Raw genomic sequence first — 22,117 nt, 5'->3', positions numbered from 1 at the left:
CACGAAATGGAGTTAATCTAAATGGCTTTCTGCATGATAGACGTTATTTATCAATGATTACACTTTCCCCTTAGCCAAACATCAGTGGTCGTTGTTGGTACGAAATGATTCTCTCACTCTCGCTTCTCAAAAAAAAAAAAGAAATGGCCAACATAATCAAAATTGATGATTTTTTAAGAGTTCAATCTGTGCTGTAATATCTGTGGCATTCAGTAGCATTTGCTCAGTTGTTATGTTAAGATCGCGATCGGATCGAAAAAAAAAAACAAAACACAACAGGTGTCCGGAAACCTTCGCGTGTCATTGCTACGAATACGAACGATGATGAAAACAAGCGGGAGCCCTAGTCAGATGATAAAGTGTTGATAGTCGGTATTTGTGTTTCGACAGTTGGAATTTAAGATGTTAGAGAAATTCTTTGGCTCGTTAATTGTGGCAGTCAGCAGAGCACCAAGAGTAAACGCTAAACACTGTCAGCGGTAGCAGCAGCAATAACGTCGACTTCCTCTGCTTACAAGCCAGCCACCGTCCATTATTTCAGCATCATCATCATCACCACCGTCTTCATCAGCATAACGACTGCCGTTCACAACAAACCTTTCGATTGTTTTCATTCCGTTCGCGCATGAGAAAACCTTTCTCCAGCTGTCTTCTTGTCTTTCGATTAAGACGATTCGAAGTGGCGAGCATAGTTTGTGGCCAAAAGTGTTAAAGAGCGTTTTTTAATTCCGTTTGAGATCTTCGTAAGAGTAAACGTGTCGTTTGGAGAAGTGACCCTCGAATTTGGAGATTTTCATTAAATTCTTTTAGAAGAAAATAAAGAAACAGTATGCATTTTCTGCGCCTGCGTTTCGTACTTCACATAGGTGTGCTTCTGCTACTGCTACTGACAAAGTTCAAGCTCAGCTCGACATTCGGTCACAAGTTCAGACTCATGAAGAACAGCTTTCGTTATATCCAAGAAAATATGTTGCGAACTAGTCTGAATCGGGCTCAGCTGAATAACGGAATTGTTTTCGAGTGTCGTTCAACGTAAGTGTGTGTGTGAATTTTGAAACCGTTATACATATGTAAAGTGTAAAATTATATAATTTTACTTTTCAAATGAATTATGAAAATTAAAAAAATATCTTGAATGGCAGGAAATGTAAATCCAGTGTTCGCCAAGAAAAATATAAACGAAAATTTTTGCCTTAACAAGGCAAAACTCGAAAATTAATCGTCTAGGAAAAACTTAAACATGATTGTAACTTATTTTATAAAAGAGTTGAAAAAATAAAAAAAAAATATTTAAAAAAAATTAACATCTATATAAATAAAATCTCCAACAATCGTCCTAGAAAACTAACAAAAACATAAGTTTTCGTCTTAAAAAAAATTTGAAAAAAGTTTTAAACAAGCCTTAAAAAATATTAATTCAAATGAGATTTTTTTCATTGAGATTTTTGAAAACAGTTCAAACCTTTTATCAAATGTTTAATCCCTACTACTCTTGAGTGATCCCAATTTCATTTCTTTAATGATGTCTAGCAACACGCTGCTACTTATCGTTTTACAATGGAATGTCGAATGTTGTAAAAATGGAAATCATCAATGATTGTTTTAACCTAATAATCCGCAACGAAAGTTATGCTAATTTTGATGGATTTTCAAAATAAATTTTAATATATTATTCAACAAGTTGTAAGCTATAAAATATCACTTTTTAGTTATTGACTTTTTAAATTAAAAAAAAAAATAAAATAACGGACTATATGCTTACAAATTTAACCAGAATAAGAAAAACAAAAGCCAAAGTAAAAAATAAAAATGCAAAACAAATGTCATTATCAAGGTTATATGTTATTACAGTAACAAGAACAAAAAGTGGATTTAAATTTAAATTAATTCCAAAAACAAAAAATATATATTTTAAACAAAAAAGTAGAAGAAAGTGGTAGATATAGCAGTCCACCCACTATTGGTACCCCGTATATATCCTGAACTGCACAAAAAAAAAGTTCAATAAAATGAGTATTGAAAAAAAAATATTTATACCCTACAACACTAGTGTTGGGGGTATGATAAATTTGATTGGGCCAAAAATTATGAAACACCTCGAAATATTGGTTTCCCACAAAGGAAAGTATATATGGATCTTCCTATCTCGCCGAGCTAAGGCGATCTAGCTATGTATGTCCGTCCGTCCGTCCGTCTGTCCATGTTAATTTGTAATCACTCTACAGGTCGAAATTGTGGATATGGGGCTAGGGCCAGAATAGAAGCCTATTGCTTTTGGCGATGATCGCATAATATTTAGGGGTTGAAATGGACAGGTCGCAATTATAGACCAATCGAAGCGGAATTTAACATGGGCCAAGAGCTTATGTCTGGGCTGAAGCCTTCCAATTTTGATGGTCATTGGGTAATATATAGTGGGTGTAATAAACCATAACATCTGCGTTAAATAAAATTCAAATTTTCATTAAACCGCGAATATTTTCATCCCGGCGAAATCATAAATAGACAAAAAGATCAATTCTGAGCATTACGTAGATGCCGATAGTTAATATATCGGATATGTATAGCGAAATATAGACAATATGTACATACAAAGGAAGGGGATGTTATCTAGAATGTTTCTATCTTAAGAATGGTTGGACCGATTTTGACAAATTTTGTCAATTCAGAATGCCTCTTGGCATAAAGGAATAAAATCTAAAAATTTGCATAAAAAGATGCCAATAATGATGTTAATATACATTTTGTAGTGTCTTTTTTGATATTTTTATTTTTTTATATTTTTTATCGCATGAGATTTTTTCAATTTGACTTATAATATTGAAGTGTATATTTTGTAATATTTTTTTATACCCACCACCAAAAAAAGTATGGAGGGTATATTAAGTTCGTCATTCCGTTTGTAACTCATCGAAATAATCATTTTAGACCTAACAAAGTATATATATTCTTGATCAGCGTAAAATTCTAAGACGATTTAGCCCTATCCGTCCGTCTGTTGTAATCACGCTAGAGTCTAAACGAATTAAGATAGGAAGCTAAAATTTTGCACAGATCTCTCTTTTGTCTGCAGGCAGGTCAAGTTCGAAGATGGGGTATATCGGTTCACGATATCGTATAGCCCCCATATAACGGTACCCCCCGATATTCGGTATTTTGATGGTGTTAGCCACATTTTTCAATGGAATTGTCTGAAAATCCTCACAAGTAATTCCTTGTGGATACTTTATACCTCGGCAGAGAGTTATCTATATAGGTCCGAGATATCGTATATCCCCCATATAACTATACCCCCCGATATTCGGTAAGTTGATGATGTTAGCCACACTTTTCAATGGAATTGTCTTAAAATCCACACAAGTAGTTCCTTGTGAGTACTTCACCCCCTGAGAGAGAATTGTCTATGCAGATCCACGATATCGTATGTCCCCCATATAACGGTACCCCCGATATTCGGAATTTTTATGATTTTACCCACATTTTTTATCGGAATTGTCTGAAAATCCACACAAGGAGTTCCTTTCCTGGGTACTTTATACTTTCCTGGGTACTTTATACCTCGACAGAGAATTATCTATGTAGGTTCACGATATCGTTTAGCCCTTATATAACGGTACCCCCGATATTCGGTATTTTGATGATTAGGAAAAACAAATTCCTTGTGAGTATTTTACCCCCAGACATAGATTTGTCTATATAGGTCCACAATAGCGTATATCCCCCCATATATCGGCAACTTCCGATATTAGGTATTTTAAAGATTTAAACGAAATTTTCAATGGATTTTATTTTTTTGAATATTTTCTAATTCCTTCCAAATGGTGGAGCGTATTCAAAGTTCGGCCCGGTCGAACTTTTTTACTTGTTATCTTATAACACAGGTTGGGGTTATTATATGTAGATTGCAATTATCGTCCGATACTCACGGAAAGGGTAGGGTTAGGCTCAGAGAGGCTAGGCCTATAGTTCTTAAAGATTTCCGCAATACATTTAGGAGTTAAAATGGACCAACAACTAAAAATGTTGATTTTGCAGCCATTATAAAGGTCACAAATAGAAACCAAAGCAAACGAAATCTCGCATGAGTTAGAGTTTAGGACAGCGAGTAGAGTGGACCACTAATTTTGTGTGAAGATATGCCAGCATTACTTACAGGCAATATCCGAAATACACAAAATGCGATCTTCTGGCTTTTATGCTGATTTCGTTGACGAATATAGCCAAATATCATAGACAAGCAAATCATATAGATGAGTCTAAATTTGGAGATACAGAGGTGTACCTTGTTTTTGGAGATGATCGCAAAATATTTAGCGGTTCAAATGAACCAAAAACAGAAAGAATTCTAGCTGTAAAATGGACCACAGCAACTAACAGCACGACGGAGTGCTTAAATATTGGGCAAATGTCCTTGGTCAAAATGAAAAGGGTAATAACTGGGCGGTGCTCCGTGACATAATTTCAAAAGCGAAATCTTCCAAAATGGATTTGGACATAAGAGGGCTTCTATCATATTGTAGTGTTGTAGGGTATCACATGGTCGGCCTCGTACGACCATAGCCTTTGCTTACTTGTTTGTAAACCATAATAAACTTATTACGGCATTATTAGACTTAAACATAAAATCGGATGAAACATATGTGTGGAAGCCACATAGCTTTATCTTAACCGATTTTCATTAAATCCCAAATGTTTGCCCATACTCTAAATTTGGTCATAAGTGCCAAAGCGCAAACATTGTACGCTGATATTATACGCTTGGTTCACTATTAACGTGAAATTGGAACTATATCTAAATCTGATAGATGTTGGAATATCGCAACCGATTTTCATCAAATATGACGTACATAATTGTAAGCATGTTCCAGTCATACCTGCCAAAAGTGCTCCTATTTTGGTAAATATGACACATTTGGCCACACTGAAATCGCAATCGGACGAAGAAATATGTACGTGCTATATCTGAATTTAGACCGATTATCTCTAATTTCAAAAGAGAAAAGCATACATGGATTTAGAATGTAATTCTAAATAATTCCATCAGAAAGCCAAATTATCGTGTAGCACAGTGGGGTGTAAAATAAAAAAAAACATGTAAAACAAAAAAAAAAAAAACAGGTATAGGTATAGTCCAAACTGTGCATATAGAAATACTTGTATCAAACAAAGCTCCGGTTATTTTGATTGGGCCCAAAATTATGAAACATCTCGAAATATTGGTCAAGATATAGGAAACAGTATATATATGATAGCAAAACATTTAGGGGTTTGAAAAATTTGATTTTATATTTTCTCTAGAGGTCACAATTATACTCGGAATTTAGCAAGAGCTGAATCCAATCAATTTGAATGGTCATCAAATAATGTTAAGCTGGTGAAATATGTCATATATTTTATATAAAAAAGACGGACATTTCTATTAAACCGGGAAAACTTTGTAATTCCAGATACAATTGCATGAAAAGGTAACGTCGACGGTTATATTGATGCTGATATCCAAGACATCGTATATATAGCAAAATATATTCAATCCCATACATAAAAGGCAGCTTATGCCTCAAGAACGGCTGGATGGATTTTCCACCAATTCAGAATGACCTTTTGGCCATACGCATTAAGTCGTATAATTTTCCATACAAATGGTAAAATTTTTGGAAATTCATATAATGTGATTATTTTTCGGGATTTTCCTAAACTTCACACATCCAAATATTTCTTCCAAATAATAGTGGAACATTAGAAAAATACCAACCCATATGGATAAAAATTAAATAAAAATAATTGTCTATCCACCCTAATATAATTAAATGACTTGGCTCTTTGTTTATTGGCTTACATATTATGCTAATTAGTATTTGAATAAACAAAAGTAAAAAAACAATACGCAGACGTATCACAGATCTACAGCTCGGAAATAATAATGGAGAAAACAAAGCCAGGTCTCAATATGGGAAATAACTTAAAATAACTCATTTTAGTTGTTAAAGAAAAAACTAATTTTCTATTATTAAATTGGAAGCAGAAAATGCGACCATGGAAGCAAAATTGTACAAAATTACAGTTACTAAAATAGTTTACAACTTTGTTAGACAATTGTCAAATAAAGAAAGGTATCTATGAATGAATACAATTAATGGTTAAACAATAAAATATGACATAATGACGAAAAGATTAGATTAATTTGCATGATGTCAAACAAAAATATAAGAGATTTTAAATCTTCAAAAATTTACTTATTCTCATAACAAAAGGATATAAATAATTTAGACAATGAGACACGTTTTATATTGTTATGGTTTAAATTTATTTTTATTATTGAGTTTATTCTAATTTTATATGGCCCGGTCCGCGTTGCCGGCCCATACTTTTAGTCTTTATGTATGTATGGTTTAATGTATAATAAATCACAGATCTGACTTATGTAAGCGGCAAAATTTTTATTAGAAGTAATAACTCCATAGTAATTTCTAAATAGAAATATATGTTCATGACAAAAGTTTTCTGTATTTTGAATAGCCTGATCTTATTTTTCAGCCATAGGCTTTAGTTGGAGTGTAGACAATTTTCCAATTAAATGAGCTGTAATTTGGATTTTGTATTTGCAACGTTTAGAATACCGTGGTATTTAGTTTTGTCCACCTCATAATTGAGGGCAGAATGATTTCATAATGGTGAAAGATGATTATTCTTTTACACCCATTACCGTAAGATGGGAAGTAATTTTGTTGTCATTTAAATTGTCCATATTTTTTTCATCATAGTATGACGATTGACAATCAATATTCTCGTTCCAAATCAATATTCTCTTGGGGCTTACAAATTCAATAGAATACAACATTTTATTTTCTGACCACACATTGGTTGGGAAAGTGGACATTGGGGTACACTGATGTGGGGACTATACTTAAATAAATGTCTTTGTGGACAATTATCTGTAAGATGGTCCTCTACCCCAGAGTAGCCGAAAGACCCCGAAAATAGGTTTAATCATATGGTGGTTATACGAAAACGTGATCAGTTATTCCAAGGATGGTTTTTTCTCAAATTACCAACATTTGCCGAAATTAGTATGAAAAATATGGTTAAAATGTATAATATGCTCGAAATCGGTTTGTACCCCTATGCGGGGGTTATGACCCATATTTTGACCTGCAAAAGGTCAAAAGATCGGTATTTCACTGATTGCAGTCCCAATGAATTTTGCATTTTGAGTTCTAATTGGACGCATTATTGTCTGTGAACGGAGTAGGTTCACGTTTTGAAATGAGTCCCATAACGCTTTCTCGGTAATTTTTGTTTTGTTTAAATGTGTTTACATCTTCAAACTGAAGCACTTTTTAGGTCCTGGAGTTTAAAATTAGATGCCAATGAAAGATGGATATTTATTATCGTATTGCCACTCATTTAAAAAAAGAAAAACATATTGAAAAAAAAATGATTAAATGCAAATCTTTAAAGGTCCTTACGAAGTTTGTCAATATAATGTACCATAATTTTGAAATTAGGTTCTATTGAAAATGTTTTCTCGATTTTTTCCGATTTTAGAGGTGGTTTTTTTTTCTTGATTTTTTAGCGATTTTGAAAAAGTAATAATCCTTTAACTACGGTGTAACCGCGTTAAAATATTTCGACATCATATATTCAGTTTAGCCACAACATGATTCGGTACTACACTTCTGTGCACGTCTGCAATTAATAGCTTATTCTCTTCTGAAATGATTTTATTCGTATAATTTTATTTACACAACAAATACATAAAAACTATAACAACCAGTTTTGTTCGTTGCCGCTTTTAAATCCTCAAAAAGACTACACATCATAATGGAATTAAAAAAAAAACGCAACAAATGTACATTCGAAAATAGTAAGTCAAAATGAAAAAACGCATGTAAAATAAAACATTGCTATTGTACATTCCAAAAGTCAAAATGAAAATGTTCAAATTGCACATTTTACACGATTTTTTTTTTTGGATTTTATCCTTTTCTGCCAAAAAACAATTTCGAATTTGCCTGAATCGTTAAAATAAGATCAGCGGTTCATGAGTTATAAGCGTAGTAACTAACACAACTTTCTTTTATATATATATACCCCAGATATATATATATATATATATATATATTTATATATATATATATATATATATATATATATATATATATATATATATATATATATATATATATATATATATATATATATATATATATAGATTTTTGGGTTAGTAGTAAACTTTTCTATAAAAAATCATTAGTATGTGATCATTCGTTTCCTGTATTTAGTCGTTTGCCGTCTGCTATTAAACTTTGAAGCAACATCTTACTACCCATAATACGGCAGCATGGTCATATCTATACCTATCCATCACTTTTGTTCATTAAAGAAGCTTAAACCTTGCAAAATTTGGAGATCACGCAAATGTTGAAAAATTGTAAATGATATGTCAATAAGTATTTGCTGAGCTGGACTATATACAGCAATAGACGTATCGACTATATCTTAAAAAATATTCCTCATTTTAGGACACCACCTGATTTTGAATATTTTAAAAGCTGAAGACACAATTTTCAATTGAATTAACTGAATTTCGTTTATAGGTCTCAGTATTTAAAATCTATTTTTGTCTAAAATCTAAAATGTTCTATATTTTGACCATGTGGTACAACAAACATATAACGAGACCTTGATGTATTTTGAAGGTTCTTACCAAAATAGTTGTACAAATACTGATTTTTAAAACTGTGAGTGAGTCAATCAAGTAATGTAAAAAAAAAATATTAATTCAGCTGTAATTTATTTCAAATATTTGACAACAGAAGTTGTTTAAATGTTTACATAATTCACACAATTAATATTTAACTAAGGTTACAGCCGAAAAAATGTGGAGTAGCATTATATGAAGCATTTTAGAGTTCGTTCGTTTAACATTTACTTTTCCCGGCCCATTTGTACTACTTCATTCATGGTATTATTCATTCAAGGTATTATGACCTCTTGTATTTGTTTGTAACATAGAAAACAGAAAGAGAAATACAGGGTGAGATGAAAAAACTCCAACCAACTTCAGACGGCTGTCATTTCTAAGCCACTCGTCCGACAGCTGTTAACATTATTCCAGTGACAGTAAAATCATTTTGGTGAGAATTTTCCAGAAATAAAATTAATCGTGCTGGAATTCAAGCGTGATAGTGTGATTACTTTTATTTGGCTGGAAAACAACAAGTGGCAGCATTTAAATGGGGATAAATCTTTTGTGTCTCTTACCATCGCTTGTTACCGTGATACTTGTAACGTAGCGCGACGTCAAGGAAGTAGACGGAAGAAAACAGCAACATCAGCAGAAATGGTTCGAAAAGTAAAGAAGCGACTTGATCGAAACCCGCGTCGCAGTGGCCGAAAATGGCTCGTGAGCTGAACAATCGCTCGCAATATTCCATTCGGCAAATGCTGAAAAACGAGCTCGGGGTAGAGTCATTGAAATTCAAAAAAGTGGAAGAACTTACACCCCAACAGAAAGAAAATAGACTCAAAAGAGCTAAAGAGTTGTTTCGCCGTGGTTGCTTTGCCGAAAGTGGTGAACAACCGAAATTGGTTTTCTTCGATGAGAAAACATTCGTTGTCCAGCAGTTTGTAAACAAACAAATGATCGTGCCAAAGAGGTCAGCTGAAAATGTGCAGTTTCGGTTGGCCACCAGAACTCAAGCGCCGGCCATGGTGATGGCTGTTATGGCGACCCACATAACAGACGATGGTCGCTCTCCGCTCGTATTAATCGACTGAGGCATTAGAATAAATGCCATTGTCGCGAAAATATTTTGGAGGGTGTATCAATGGGCCTAAATACCGCAGGGCAACATCCGAGCAGCGTGTGACGGTTTCATTGGCCGTTTGAAGGCTATAGTTCGTGCCAAAGGAGAACTTATTCTAAAATTTGATGCTATTTCCGACATTTTTAGCTTTCATTCAATAAAATTAAAAAAAAATTAAAATTTATGACGTTTGACTTTGTTGCAGTTTTTTATCTCACCCTGTATATATGTAAAAGAAATAGATCATAGTTCTTCTGCTTATAAGTCAAGATTCACTGGACTGAATTTCACAGAGAAGGATAAAATCTTAGAAAATCGCGTAAAAATATACCAACAAAAATGTGAATATTTTTTTACATTTTTTATTTCTTGTCATCTTTTTTATCGCATGCTATTTTTTGTATTTGGCTGAGAATTTTTCTACACCCGCAAGACTATGTGTTTAGGGTATTATATAGAAGTCGTAATTATCGTCCGATCCTCAAAAAAATTTACATGGGGGTAGGGTTAGGGTTAGAATTCAAGCCTACTGGTTTTGAAGATGTACATTTAGGGGTTCAAATGGAACAAAAATTAAAATTTTCCTGATTTTGCAGTAGCTCTACGCGGCACAATTGAAAACCAATCGACACAGAATTTTGCATGAGAAGATAGTTAAGGACAGGGAAGAAGCTGTAAAATGGAATTAAATACCTAACAAATAGACGGTGTGCGTAAATATTGCGCAAATTTCCCTGTCAAAAAGCTAAGGCTAACATTTGGGCAGGGTTCTACGACATCATTTCAAAATCGAAACTCCCAAAAAGGATTTGGACATAGGGGGACTGCCAATATTGTAATCTTGTGGGGAATCAAATCGTCGTGCGGGGCCGACTATAGCGTTTGCTTACTTGTTTAATTATTAAATTACAATAATTTTGAGATCATTCTAATTATTTTATTTTGATCTTTTTTTCACAGCCCCAACACATATCTGGGAAAGGAAACACATTTCACGATACAACTGGGAGATTTGCGTGGATTCGAACGGCTTGATCGTGACAAGAAGTTGGCATTTTTTCTCCATGGCTGGAACGATGAGGGCAGCAAAGAATGGGTACTCGAAATGTTATTTAGTACGTTTGAGAAATGTGATCTAATAACCGTATAAAACATAAACCCTTCCCTTATTTACTTTCTAGCCTGGACACGATATCAGCCCGATTATACGGTGTGCGTAGTGGATTGGGGTAATTTGTCACAAGTGGACTATAAGTCGGCGTCAATGTCTATATTTGATGTTGGTTTGACGGTAGCAGCAATTGTGGAATTTTTGGAAAATTTCTATCCCAGACATATGTCGAGAAAGAATGTAACAATTGCTGGTTACAGTTTGGGAGCTCATGCGGCCGGATATGCGGGATCAGTTCTCAAGGGTGAAATTGAACAAATCATTGGCCTGGATCCGGCTGGACCGTTGTTTACTCTACCGGCTGTTGTATCAACTGATTATCGTCTCGATCCTTCCGATGCACAATTTGTTCAGGTTCTACACACTTCCGGTGGTACATTGGGAGTGGGTGTAAAATCGGGTCATGCGGATTTCTATCCAAATGGTGGAACTGCACCACAACGAAATTGCAATTCATTTTTGCAATTGCAAGATATGCAAAATACAAGTAAATCACAATATTTTTCAAGAGCTTTGATGCGTAAATAATTTTTTTTCAATTTCTTTTAGATCCCATTTCCTGTAGTCATTCAACAGCTGCAGTATTCTTTAAACAATCGATGAATCCCAGCTATGTTTTTATGGGCTATCACTGTGACAGTTATTCGAGCTATACGAGAGGTTGGTGTTCGAAAAACCGTTATGGTCGTTTTGGAATACATTCCCAGAAAATGTCACGCGGCGATTTTTATTTCGATACCTTACCTCAGAAACCATATGTAGAGCCAAAGACAAGAACCCGCCATCGAATAAATTACAATAGGTTTCGTTTTGGCTGATGTAATTGTGTTTAAGTAATTTTTAAGATTTCTAAGTAGGACTTATCATAAAATATTTCTTTGTGTTCTGTCTAAATTTAATTTAATTTATTTGTTAAAAATTAGTTAAGAATATTAAATAAATTATAAAATAATTTAAATTGTAAAAAATATTACGTGTCTCAGGGCAACATTTTAGACCTTAGTGGGGGAATTGATTTTCCAAGGCCTAATTTAAATTTAATGAAAACAATTATAGAGAAATAGTTCATTTGTTTGATAGGACTATTGACTTTAAAAAAGCAGCAAAAAAAAATCAGTAGAACATTTATGTGGGATAAGCTATTTCTTTATCCGGGTACTACATTTTAGTCAAATTCAAAATATAATGGAAAAGAACTTTTGTCGCCCCTCATATCCTCCGGATCTGTTTTAGCAGAAATATACATGACAATATTCCCTTTGAGTCCATATGTATCTGTTGTACATATACCAACTTTTCTAATGTAAATAAAAAACTACAGCCAATTCGACTCAAAAATCTTGCCAATTTGGTAGGAAACTGCTAAAAAATCTTATTTTTATACCCTTCAACACCATGTGGGACAAAAATTATGTTTTACCTCGAAAAATGTGTCCTGCACATAGGAAACTATAAATGGATCTTCCTTTATCGCTGACTCGATCTAGCTATTTTTGTTCGTCCTTCTGCCCATATAAGTTTTTATGGCCCAATCCTCAGGAAATTTTGTATAGAGATGGGGTTATGCTCAGAATACAAGCATATTACTTTTGCTGGAAATGATCATAAAATATAGAAATGGACCAAAACCAGAAAATTTTCTTGATTTTGCAGTTGCTTTACAAGTCAAAATTATAGACCAATCGACGGAATTTATTATGTGGCTAGAGTTTAGGGAAATATACCATTACTTTTATGTAAGAAAATGATTTCAGTTCACCAATTCAGAATGGTCTATTGGCAGAAAAGAATAAAATATAGACAAATCTCATAAAAAGATGGCAATAAGTATTTGAATATTTTTGTCAAATTTTTTTATTGTATGGGACTTTTGTACATTTGTAATATTTTTTGTACATTTTGTACATTTTCACCTTATCACCTTACAACACTATGTGTTTGAGGTATTATATTCAGGTTGCAATTATGGCCTGATCCCCGCAAAATTTTCTTTCAAACAACGTTTTACTCTCTAGGTCTCTTTATACCAAATCCGTTTCGGGACATATGAAGTCGATCTAAGGTTGTCCATACGTCCGCCTGTCTATCTGGGAAGGGAACATCCAATTTGGTCCAAACTTGGTATATCGTAATGCTATTATCAAACTTAAATCGAGTTTGGTGATGGGTAATATCGGTCCACTTCTTCTGGTACCTCCCCCACAAAAGGTCAAAGGTCAAGGTTTATAACAAATCCGTTTCTGTCTATCTGGAAAGGAAACATACAATTTGGTCCAAACTTAGTATATATATGTTATTATCAAACTTAAATCGAGTTTGGTGCTGGACAATATTGGTCCACTTCTTCTGGTACCTCCCCCCCAAAAAAAGCTCAACATTTTCAAAAAAAAAAAAAAAAAAAATTACCTTATAAAAAGAGAAAGGATCATTCGATTTTGTGAAAACTTTGCACATCAACAGTTTGTGTGGCCATTAATCTTATAAGACGCGAAAAGAGTAATCGATTCATTTCATCGGTTCACTCCTTTTGGTACTTTCCCCACTTCGGTCCACTGTATCTGGCACATCGCGCACATTTGGACAATTTCCTAAATTAATCACATATCTTATTTAAAGAACAGGAAGTAGTCGATATAGATCAAATCTGGCACCTTGTTACATTTTTTATCAGATTAAGGTAAGATACGAAATGGACAGATCAAGTTCGAAGATGGGCTATATCGTTCCACGATATCGTATATCACCCATATAACAGTTCCCCACGATATTCGGTATTTTTGATGAGTTTGGCCACATTTTTCAACGGAATTGTCTGAAATTCTACACAAGGAGTTCTTTGTGAGTGCTTTACCCCCCTATATTCGGTATTTTGACGATTTTAGGTAAAATTCCAACCGAAATTGTTTGAGATGTCGTATTTGAACTTCGTAATGGATGCTACAGTCTATGACAGAAAATTGTCTACGCTGGTCCATGTCTTCGCACAGCTCCGATATAACGGTACCTCCCTACATACGACATTTTGATGATTTTAGCTACATTATTCACCATTTATTTCAAGTTTCGAATTTGAATATGGTAATGGCTTATGACAAACAATGCCTATGTAGGTCCAGATCGTATAGATCCCAACATAAAAGCTATATTCGGTATTTTTAAATTTTTAACAGAATTTTTTAGGGATTTTTTAGGATATTTTTTTTTAGGATTGTATTTTTTTGAAAATTTCCAAATTCATTCCAAATGGTGGAGGGTATTAAAAGTTCGGCTCTGCCGAACTTACTGCTTTTTAACTTGTTTTTTTGGGTCACTTCGGAAATAGAATTTTTAAAAAATCTGTTTTCAATAAATCAATAATTATGATATAACTCCGGAAATGTTTTAAATAACACCACTGTGACCACTTGTTGGATAGTTATTTTTATTAGCTTTCAAATCATACCTATATTGTATTGTACTTTTTCGACCTCTGTAATGCTAATAAGAATTGAAAACAATGTCGATTGGTCTATAATTGTAGAGCCCTTAAAATTTAACATGAAAGGCCGGACGGATCTACATAGCTAGATCGACTAGCTTGTCGAGCTATGGAGATAGACATCGTATTATTTCGTGGCGCTTTTTGGCCTAATTAAACGTATATATTGGGCAACTGGGCCTAAGGCTAAAATATGGAATTCAATACGCGAATTATAAGCACTTAGACAATGACAACAAATAACTAACTTTATACCATAATAATATAGAAAATCCACGTTATGCTACAGCCTACTTTAAATGCACTATACAGTTTAATTGTGCAGTGTACGTGATTAAACTGGTAGTAATGTTTAATCCACCGAAAATTTTAGTAAAAAGAAGTTAATTTAAAAAATAATAATAATAAAAATAGGTATTCTATATCAGGGGATGTAGCTCAGATGGTAGAGCGCTCGCTTAGCATGTGAGAGGTACGGGGATCGATGCCCCGCATCTCCAAACCTATTTTGCTTAAAGTCTAAAAAGAACAAGTAGAGCTTCTTTAACTGAGATAGAATACATTACAAAGTCTATCTGCAAAATTAAAATCGTAAAAATAGAGAATTTCGGCCCATAGGTAAATGTGAACCAGAAAAGGAGTACCCTGAGATGATTTTATGAGATGTAAATATTTTAAAATTTTGAACGAGTTCAGTTGAACTAGTATTTCCAGGTCAATCAACCATGTGAAAGGAATTTTTAAAATTTCATTGAAGATTTTCAATCTTAAACAAGATTCCGCAATGCAGACAGAAAATCATTGCAATATAAGAAAAATTCAAACAATGTGTTGAGGATATGTTTTTTTTCATTTCTGTGCAGATGTGTAAGTAACAACGAAATCTCACCAATTATATTTATTAAATGAGGAAAAAATTCTACCTTAATTTCCTGGCAATAAATCCGTAACTAGGCACTACATTTTCGGAATTTCAACTAAATGCAACCATTTGTTACGTCAATTATGGCGTAATTATGTTGCATTTATATCTGTCTCTCCTCTCTGCTACCTAGTGAGCCAGTGGGTGGGCCATCTATCCGTTCGTCTATGTAACATCATTACCCACCGAAATCCAGAGTAAGTATGTCTGTTTCGCCATGACTTTGCTGCATTACAGGCCATTACAACCGGTACGGATGTGGTTGTCGTATTTTGAGGTTTTATAATGTGGGTGAATCCGGCGTTGTCTGTTGGCGTAATTATTTATACTTGCCGCACGCACAATCACATGCAAATACATACATAAGTAAGGATTCACCAGCAGCTACATATTCACCGCATACGTATGTAAATATTTATGTGTATGCGTAACTCTTTGAGCAAATATGTTGATATTAAATGGTTTGGCAAGGAATGTAAATTATTCACAATGATTGTGGAGTTTATTGAAAGTTGGAATTTTGATTAGAGCTTGGTTAGTGGATGTTTCCGCAAACACAGTTAGTGGTAATTTGATGGAGGAGCTATAGGGGTGGGTGATGAGGTCGCCCAAAAATGTGATTAGCGCTGTTAATTTTATTTATTTTGTAATTTTCACAAGATTATGGCGATGGCGATTATGCCAGGGATTAATGACGGGCAAATTTGTTCAAATAGTCTCATTAGACTCGGTTGAGTGGTGGAGTTCGGAAATTTGCAATTAATAAAAGTGATGCAATTATGGTTTATAGTTTTCTAATTGGAGTGTTGATTGTTTATGAGCGAGAATTGCATTATATATTTTTGAAAGCGAATTTGCAATAATTGCTGATAAAAAAAGGTACCTTTGTTGGAGATGCGGGGCATCGATCCCCGTACCTCTCACATGCTAAGCGAGCGCTCTACTTAAATACTTCTTTGTATTTATTTTGTGAAAATGAACGATTTCGTTAAAAATATTTAGAAAGTATGTGACGGTTATGACAATAATTGTTATTCAAAATTTAAGAAGAAGTGAGCCGATGAATTCTATATTCACATCAGATCTCTGGTTACTAAATTTTAAAGAGAGATTTAAGTATTGGAAATTGTGACCCTTTGTTTTTGTGTTTATGCAAATATTGAGATGTGTGAAATTTTAGAGGAATCGAATGCTTACTTCGCATTCATGAGCGATTTGGTCATTCACAATTTTTACCTGTTGTTGATGTGTAAAATTGGAAGAGATATAATTATTCAAATTTATGACCCGTTGTGGAGGAGGTACATGATGGGGTTTGTCGATGTTATACATTTTAACAACTGACATAGCACTGATCAAAATATTAGGATTTTTAAAGTTTCAACAAAATTGGACGATGTCCTTCCACATTATTCCTTGCAAATTATTTTCTGCGAAAATCTTTACCTTATGTGTGGGAGGTACCAGAAGCAGTGGACCTATGCTGCCCATCTTCGTGCTCCATCTAAATTTGGCAACAATATTACGATGTACAGAGTTTGAATCAAATCGTCAGACAGACCAACAGTCTGACAGCCAAACGGACGGATGAAAGCATCTAAAACAGCGATGCTCAAAACAGTGTTCTAGAACATGAGCCGAACAAAGAGATTTTTTTATTTAAAATTCTGTTTTTCTTTATATTTTACGGTTCTATTTAATTGTTTTTAAACACGGATGTTTGCCAAAATAATTTATAAAGCAAATGGATAAAAAATATTTGTATAAATAATGACTTAACACTGTTTTGTTCTTGATTTAAATAAGCAAAGAGAAATTTGACTGAAAAGAGATATTTTTTCTTGAGCACCGCTGATCTAAGACCACCCAACATACCAGAAATACAATACAGCTTGAGAATAATATTATAAAAATAGAAATTTTCAACAATGCTTGAGAAACACTTATGTTTCATAAACTTTTCTCAAATCGTTTGTTGACAAATTAGTTTTGATTTTTTGTGAAAATTGTCAGCTAAAAATTTTCTTTTGCTAAAACGCAAAATAACGCGAATGTAGGACCCATTTCCGGACCGAATTCTTAAGGTAATAATGAATAAAAAATCTGGTACTCTGTGCTATATATCATTTCAATCTCATTTCAGATAGGATGGATCAAAAAAGTTGCAGGAATTCAATAGAAGTGTAGTACTAGTGGAAAAGATGCAGACGCTCAAATAAGGGAGAAGAAAGCGTCAGGGTATCAAGGCAACAGGAGGCAGTGATAGCTGGGATGTCCATCAAAGAAAAAAAATGTGTAAAATGATTAAAAATAAGTAAATATTTTATAATATTACAAAAATAAGCTTTATATAATATTATTTTCGTAAGCTTATTCTACAATTTCAAGTATAAGCTTATAAGTAAGGGTTCCATTTCGATTATTCTATACTTGTTACACAAACATTTTTCAATGTTTTCTCAAGATTTTCTCAAGCTTAAGGCTTATGTTCATAAGCTTATTGTAATATTATTCTCAAGTCATTTTGGTATGTTGCGCATTATTTCGGTGAGCCCCGTTTTGGCCTTATCAAATTATATATACTACTCTGTACCCATATAGCTGGGTATATATCAATTTGTGACACAAATCATCAAAATGCTGAATATCGGAAGGCTGGTAGGTGAAAAATTGGGATCATGTAATTTTTGTCAGAGAAGGTACCTATTGTCAACACCAAATGTCAACTTTAAATAATGTGTCTCAAATCATTAAAATATCGGATATAGGAGTTACCAATATATGGGGGCTACGGAGGCCTGTATATGCAATTTCTGTCAAAGAAGGTAGTACCCATTGCGAACTTCAAACACGAAATTTGAAAAAAAATATCCCGTGTGGCTTAAATCATAAAAATACCAGGACTATACGAAGACGTGGACATGTACATGCAATGTTCTGTCATAGAAGGGAGTACTCATTACTAACTCCAAATACCAGAAATGGAAAAGACTGTGAAAAATGTGACACAATTCATCGAAATACCAAATATCGGGAAGTACAGTTACATATGGAAATATACTAGAACTTCAGCCTACATGGACAGTTCGTTGTAAAAAAAACTGTCAATTTACTGAAAATTCGGGTTTAAATTATGATTAAAATATTCTCAACACCTTTTATCTGCCGATACAGTTTTAAGGTCGCTATACCAAAATGTGGACCAATATAATTTGCAATACCAAAAAAATTCTACGAACCAAAATGCACTTAAACGAATAGGCTAAAGCGAAACAGAATCTTATGCTGATATACTTTGTGGGGTCTAAAATGCTTATTTGGAGTATTAACAGATAAAAAAGCAGCTAAGATCGTCCGGGCCGAACTTTTAATACCCTCCACCATATGGGAGCTATAGGAAGAAGTGTTTCTGCATATATTTTTATTATCGGCTGTAGTACCCATTAAGATCTTCAAATACGAATTTGAAATAACTCCGGTGAATAATGTCGCTAATATCAAAATACCGGATAGAGGGGGCTGTACGTTTTATGTGGGCTATACCGAGGCGTGGATCTGGATTTCTATCATATGTTGTAGTATCATTACGAACTTCAAATTCGAAATTTGAAATAATTCCGGTGAATAATGTCGCTAAAACCATGAAAATACCGAATCTTGGGAGGTACCGATATGTGGTACCTTTACGAAACGTGGACCTGCATTTATTTATCTTAGGCTGTAGTACCCACTACGAACTTTAAATACGAAATTTGAAACAATTCTTGTTTATAATGTCGCTAATATCATCAAAATACCGAACAAAAGGGAGGTGACGTTAATGTGGGCCGTATGTAGGAGTGGACCTACATAGACAATTTTCCGTCATAGGTTGTAGTACCAACTAACATCTTCAAATAAAAAAATTTGAAGTGAATAATGTCGCTAAAATCATCAAAGTATCGAATCTTTGGAGGTACCGTTATACGATATAGTGGACCTCTATAGACGGTTTTCTTCCAGAGGGTAAAGTACTCAGAAGAAACTCCTGGTTTTAACTTTCAGACAATTCCATTGAAAATGTTGGCTAAAATCATCAAAAAAACCGAATATTGAGGAGTACCGTTTTATGGGGGCTGTACGATATTGTGGACCGATATAGCAGATAAAAGACTCTGTTCAAAAGATTTTACTTCCTATCTTAATTGGTTTTGACTGTAGCGTGATTACAACAGACGGACGGACGGCAGGGCCAAATCGTTTTAGAGATTTACGATAATAAAAACTATAGATACTTTATTAGATCTAAAATTATTATTTCGATAAGTTACAAAAGTATTGAAGAACTCAATATACTCTCCATACTATTTATGGTGGAGGTTAAAAATAATGAATTTAATGAGAAAAATATATACGGAGTATAGTCTAAGGGTATAGATCCATATGAATCAGTAACATTCTAACTAGTTTTAGTACCAATCTTCAGTTTAGTCCCTGCAATATTAAAAATGATTCTCTGGAGATGCGGGGCATCGATCCCCGTACCTCTCACATGCTAAGCGAGCGCTCTACCATCTGAGCTACATCCCCTGTTAAATTAATGACAATGGTGCAACAAAAAATGCAATTTTGTTGAACAATAAATTTAGTTGAATTATGAAACGTAAAAGTAAGCCTCCGATCTGGTATTTCATTCGTGATTCAAAATTTTTGTTTGCAAATCACGGTTTTATTTACAATTCAAAACTAGTTTCAATTGCCCTTAACAAAAGTTATTTTAAGCCGATGAGTTGTTACTTAGTCCACATTCAATACTGCATGTAGATACGTGACCTCTTACATTTAAATTTGAAGTAATTCACTTAATACACATTTCAGAAATATTTATTTTACCAAGTTATAAATATTTCTTCAGCTATGTCTGGGGATGTAGCTCAGATGGTAGAGCGCTCGCTTAGCATGTGAGAGGTACGGGGATCGATGCCCCGCATCTCCAAAAACTCTTTTAGGTGATTATTATCTATTTGTTCTTTATCGGCGAGGATACTCCATAAAAATGTAATTTTAAAAATTCCTGCTAACATTGTAGCTATTTTCATTATAAAGCGACATCAAATGAAATTGTGTGAAAATATAGATGTTCATAGTTATTACAACAATATATGAACGTATTTATTTTTAATTCTACCAAAAATGTTTTATTGGGATACAGCAATTTCTGTATATGTATATGTGTACCAAATACATGTTACCAGTGTTTAAAGTCGAACAGCACGACATATCATTATTAATTATAATAAAATATTTCATGACTGGTAAATGACCAGCTAACCAAAAATTCCATATAAATTGCATTTTGAACTCTTAATAAAGTAAATCTGCATTTCGTTACGAGAGTATAAACCACGTCTAGACAAAAATGTTTAGAATACATTTGCCGAACTTAATATCCAACACAACAGCCAGCACACCCACACATCCCCACCCACTCACCTACCCACTTCTCTGGCCACAACAGATTGCTGTAATTTAGTTTAGACGTGTATGTAGTTTAGAAAGTACAGTACATACAACAACAATATCATGAATAAAAACGATATACGAAAACCAACAATTACAAGAACAACAACCACTACAACTCTCGAGTAAAGTATGATAAATTACAAAGTTCATAATTAAAATGTATTAAATTCAATTTACTATCGCTACGAATATTAAAACTGCAAAAAAGCACTCAACCTCTCACTCTCCCCACTCTCTCTCTTTCGCTCTGCACAATTCTGGTTTACCATAAACATTCAAGTAGTAGTTCTTCAGACATATACCATATCTAGGTATGTTGGTAGGTAGGTAGGTGTGCGTGTGCATACTTTTGTGCATGAACGAAGGTGGATTTTGAGGATTTTTCTTCTTTTTTACTTGTTTTACTTTTCAGAAAAGTAACAAAAATATATTTATAAATATGTTTTGCCAGAGTAGAAGGATGAACAACTTTTAACATAGATTATTTGCAAACAACTACTACAGGAGGAAACAAGTTGATAGTTAAGATATGGAATAACATAAAACATAAAGATACACTCGAAGAAAAGTGAATGTTTTTCTACTCCCCAAGGAAACGAAAATACAATTTTTTAGCCAAATTGATTGGAAAATATATTGTACCGTTCAAAAATATACTCTTTATGGTTTCAAAGATTTATGTGTAATTGACGACCGCTATCTTAACCTAATGAAACATTCATTCTTCCTCAATGAGAAATTCTAATAAAACCAGAAGGAGTGTACCGATATATTCCACCTTGTGTTGATAAAATTATTCGGATGTGCCGACTTTGAAAGGAACCGGAGGCTCATTTCGCGTTTTATGAGATTCATTGTTTTCCAAAATTTTGGCTCGTTGTGGGAAGTGCACCGTTATATCCGTTCTTCATACGAAATCTTGTGTTGGTAAAAATATTGAGATGTATGAAATTGGAAGATATTCGAGTCCTTTTTTCAGATCTCATAAGAGTTATAATTATTCAAAATGTTGACCCTTTTGTGTAGGGGGTAGCAGAAGAAGTGGTCCGACATATTCCACATTTCGACCTGGTTTTGGGTTGATAAAAAATATTGGGATGTACAAAGTTTGTGTATGATCGGATGTTAATTTCGCGTTTTTATGAGCTTCGTGGTTGTTCCCTTTGTGTGGAAGGTAACAGTAATTATGGGTGAGAGGTACCAGAAGGAACAGTCTTTATACCTGATCTTATGTT

At 33.8% G+C, this 22,117-nt stretch overlaps 1 protein-coding gene and 2 non-coding genes across 3 annotated transcripts; all 3 read left to right on the top strand.

The window, feature by feature from the left end:
- Positions 1-234: 234 nt before the first annotated feature.
- LOC101887649 (pancreatic triacylglycerol lipase-like) lies at positions 235-11,798 on the top strand. Its single transcript, XM_059120230.1, has 4 exons — positions 235-1,032; positions 10,770-10,924; positions 10,991-11,467; positions 11,530-11,798. Exons 1-4 carry the CDS (start codon positions 830-832, stop codon positions 11,796-11,798), a joined length of 1,104 nt encoding a protein of 367 aa, XP_058976213.1. The 5' UTR covers positions 235-829.
- Positions 11,799-14,885: 3,087 nt separating this feature from the next.
- On the top strand, positions 14,886-14,958 carry TRNAA-AGC (transfer RNA alanine (anticodon AGC)). The gene has a single exon. It is a non-coding gene; the product is annotated as a tRNA-Ala (tRNA).
- Positions 14,959-20,282: 5,324 nt separating this feature from the next.
- On the top strand, positions 20,283-20,355 carry TRNAA-AGC (transfer RNA alanine (anticodon AGC)). Its single transcript has one exon. It is a non-coding gene; the product is annotated as a tRNA-Ala (tRNA).
- Positions 20,356-22,117: the final 1,762 nt, after the last annotated feature.

Source organism: Musca domestica, unplaced genomic scaffold (assembly GCF_030504385.1).
Source record: "Musca domestica strain aabys unplaced genomic scaffold, Musca_domestica.polishedcontigs.V.1.1 160, whole genome shotgun sequence".
Classification (NCBI taxonomy): Eukaryota; Metazoa; Arthropoda; class Insecta; order Diptera; family Muscidae; genus Musca; species Musca domestica.
The sequence above is the reverse complement of the archived record's forward strand: the minus strand, read 5'-3'. Positions and strand labels throughout refer to the sequence as shown.

What these genes read in the sequence shown, in the direction of transcription:
- LOC101887649 (XM_059120230.1), top strand. Translation starts at nt 830, where the DNA reads ATGCATTTTCTGCGCCTGCGTTTCGTACTTCACATAGGTGTGCTTCTG. An exon ending in GTTTTCGAGTGTCGTTCAAC is followed by an intron (nt 1,033 to 10,769) that starts GTAAGTGTGTGT and finishes TTTTTTTCACAG; the next exon opens with CCCCAACACATATCTGGGAA. An exon ending in GCAAGATATGCAAAATACAA is followed by an intron (nt 11,468 to 11,529) that starts GTAAATCACAAT and finishes AATTTCTTTTAG; the next exon opens with ATCCCATTTCCTGTAGTCAT.